The sequence below is a fragment of the Lepidothrix coronata genome, unplaced genomic scaffold, assembly GCF_001604755.1.
Source record: "Lepidothrix coronata isolate B3197 unplaced genomic scaffold, Lepidothrix_coronata-1.0 Scaffold16, whole genome shotgun sequence".
Taxonomy (NCBI): domain Eukaryota; kingdom Metazoa; phylum Chordata; class Aves; order Passeriformes; family Pipridae; genus Lepidothrix; species Lepidothrix coronata.
The window spans coordinates 1,914,457-1,915,429 of record NW_016690196.1 but is presented as its reverse complement, the minus strand read 5'-3'; the positions used below and the strand labels follow the sequence as shown (position 1 = coordinate 1,915,429).

Genomic DNA, 973 nt, shown 5'->3' with positions numbered 1-973 from the left:
GAGCTCGCGGTGAAAGGATTTGGCGCCAGGCGGGTCCCGCTCCGCAGCTCCCGCAGCCGCCGCAGCCGCACAGGCCCCCCGCGCCTCCCGCCCGCTCCCACCGCCCGCCGGGGCACCCGTACACCGCAGGCACAGCCAGAGTCGCCCGCCCGTCCCTGACCGCCGCCGCCCGCGCGCCGCCCAGGGACCGAGCCGCCAGCGCCGCCGCCATGAGCTGCTCGCCCGTGAACGTGAAGAAGCTGAAGGTGTCGGAGCTGAAGGAGGAGCTGAAAAAGCGGCGCCTCTCCGACAAGGGCCTCAAGGCCGAGCTCATGGAGCGGCTCCAGGCCGCGCTTGACCAGGAGGAGGCCGGCGGGGGCGGCCCCGCCAGCGGCGCGGCCGAGCCCGGCAACGGCAGCGTGGAGGGGGAGGCGGCCGAGAGCGGCGGGGGCGCCGCGCAGCTCCGCCAGGGGGGAGGCCCTGGCCAGGCCGCGGCCTCCGCCATGGAGGACGACGACGAGGAAGGGCTGGAGGCCGCTGATGGCGACGCCATGGAGCTGGGCGAAGAGAACGGCGAGCGGGCGGGGGCCGGGGGCGGCCCCATGGAGGAGGAGGCGGGCGGCGAGGAGGAGGAAGAGGAGGAGGAGGAGGATGAGAACGGCGACGACCAGGGATTCCAGGAGGGGGAGGACGAGCTGGCCGACGAGGAGGAGGCCGTGGCCGGAGACGCCAACGGGCACGGCGACCAGCAGCCGCCGCAGTCCCAGCAGCCGCAGCAGCCCCCACCGCTCCTCCCGCCGCGCGGCGCCGCCGCCGCCAAGGAGGCCCCGGGCAAGAGCGCCGGGGGCGCCTCGGGGCCCGCCGCGGCCGCCGCCTCCGGCCCGGCGGGCCCCGCCAAGCAACAGCAGCAGCAGCAGAAGAAAGCGGAAGGCGGCAGCGGCCGCCCTGGGGCTCAGGGCGCCGGGGGTGAGTGAGCGCGGTGGGGACGGGGGGG

The 973-nt window shown here is 77.4% G+C and overlaps 1 protein-coding gene across 1 annotated transcript in view; it reads left to right on the top strand.

The window, feature by feature from the left end:
- Nucleotides 1-973, top strand: part of HNRNPU (heterogeneous nuclear ribonucleoprotein U) — a 14,961-nt gene continuing 13,988 nt past the window's right edge. Inside the window, exon 1 of the mRNA XM_017806693.1 lies at nucleotides 1-945. Within this exon, the coding sequence (XP_017662182.1) occupies nucleotides 210-945 (736 nt within the window). The 5' untranslated portion in view covers nucleotides 1-209. The remainder of the gene's footprint in view (nucleotides 946-973) is intronic.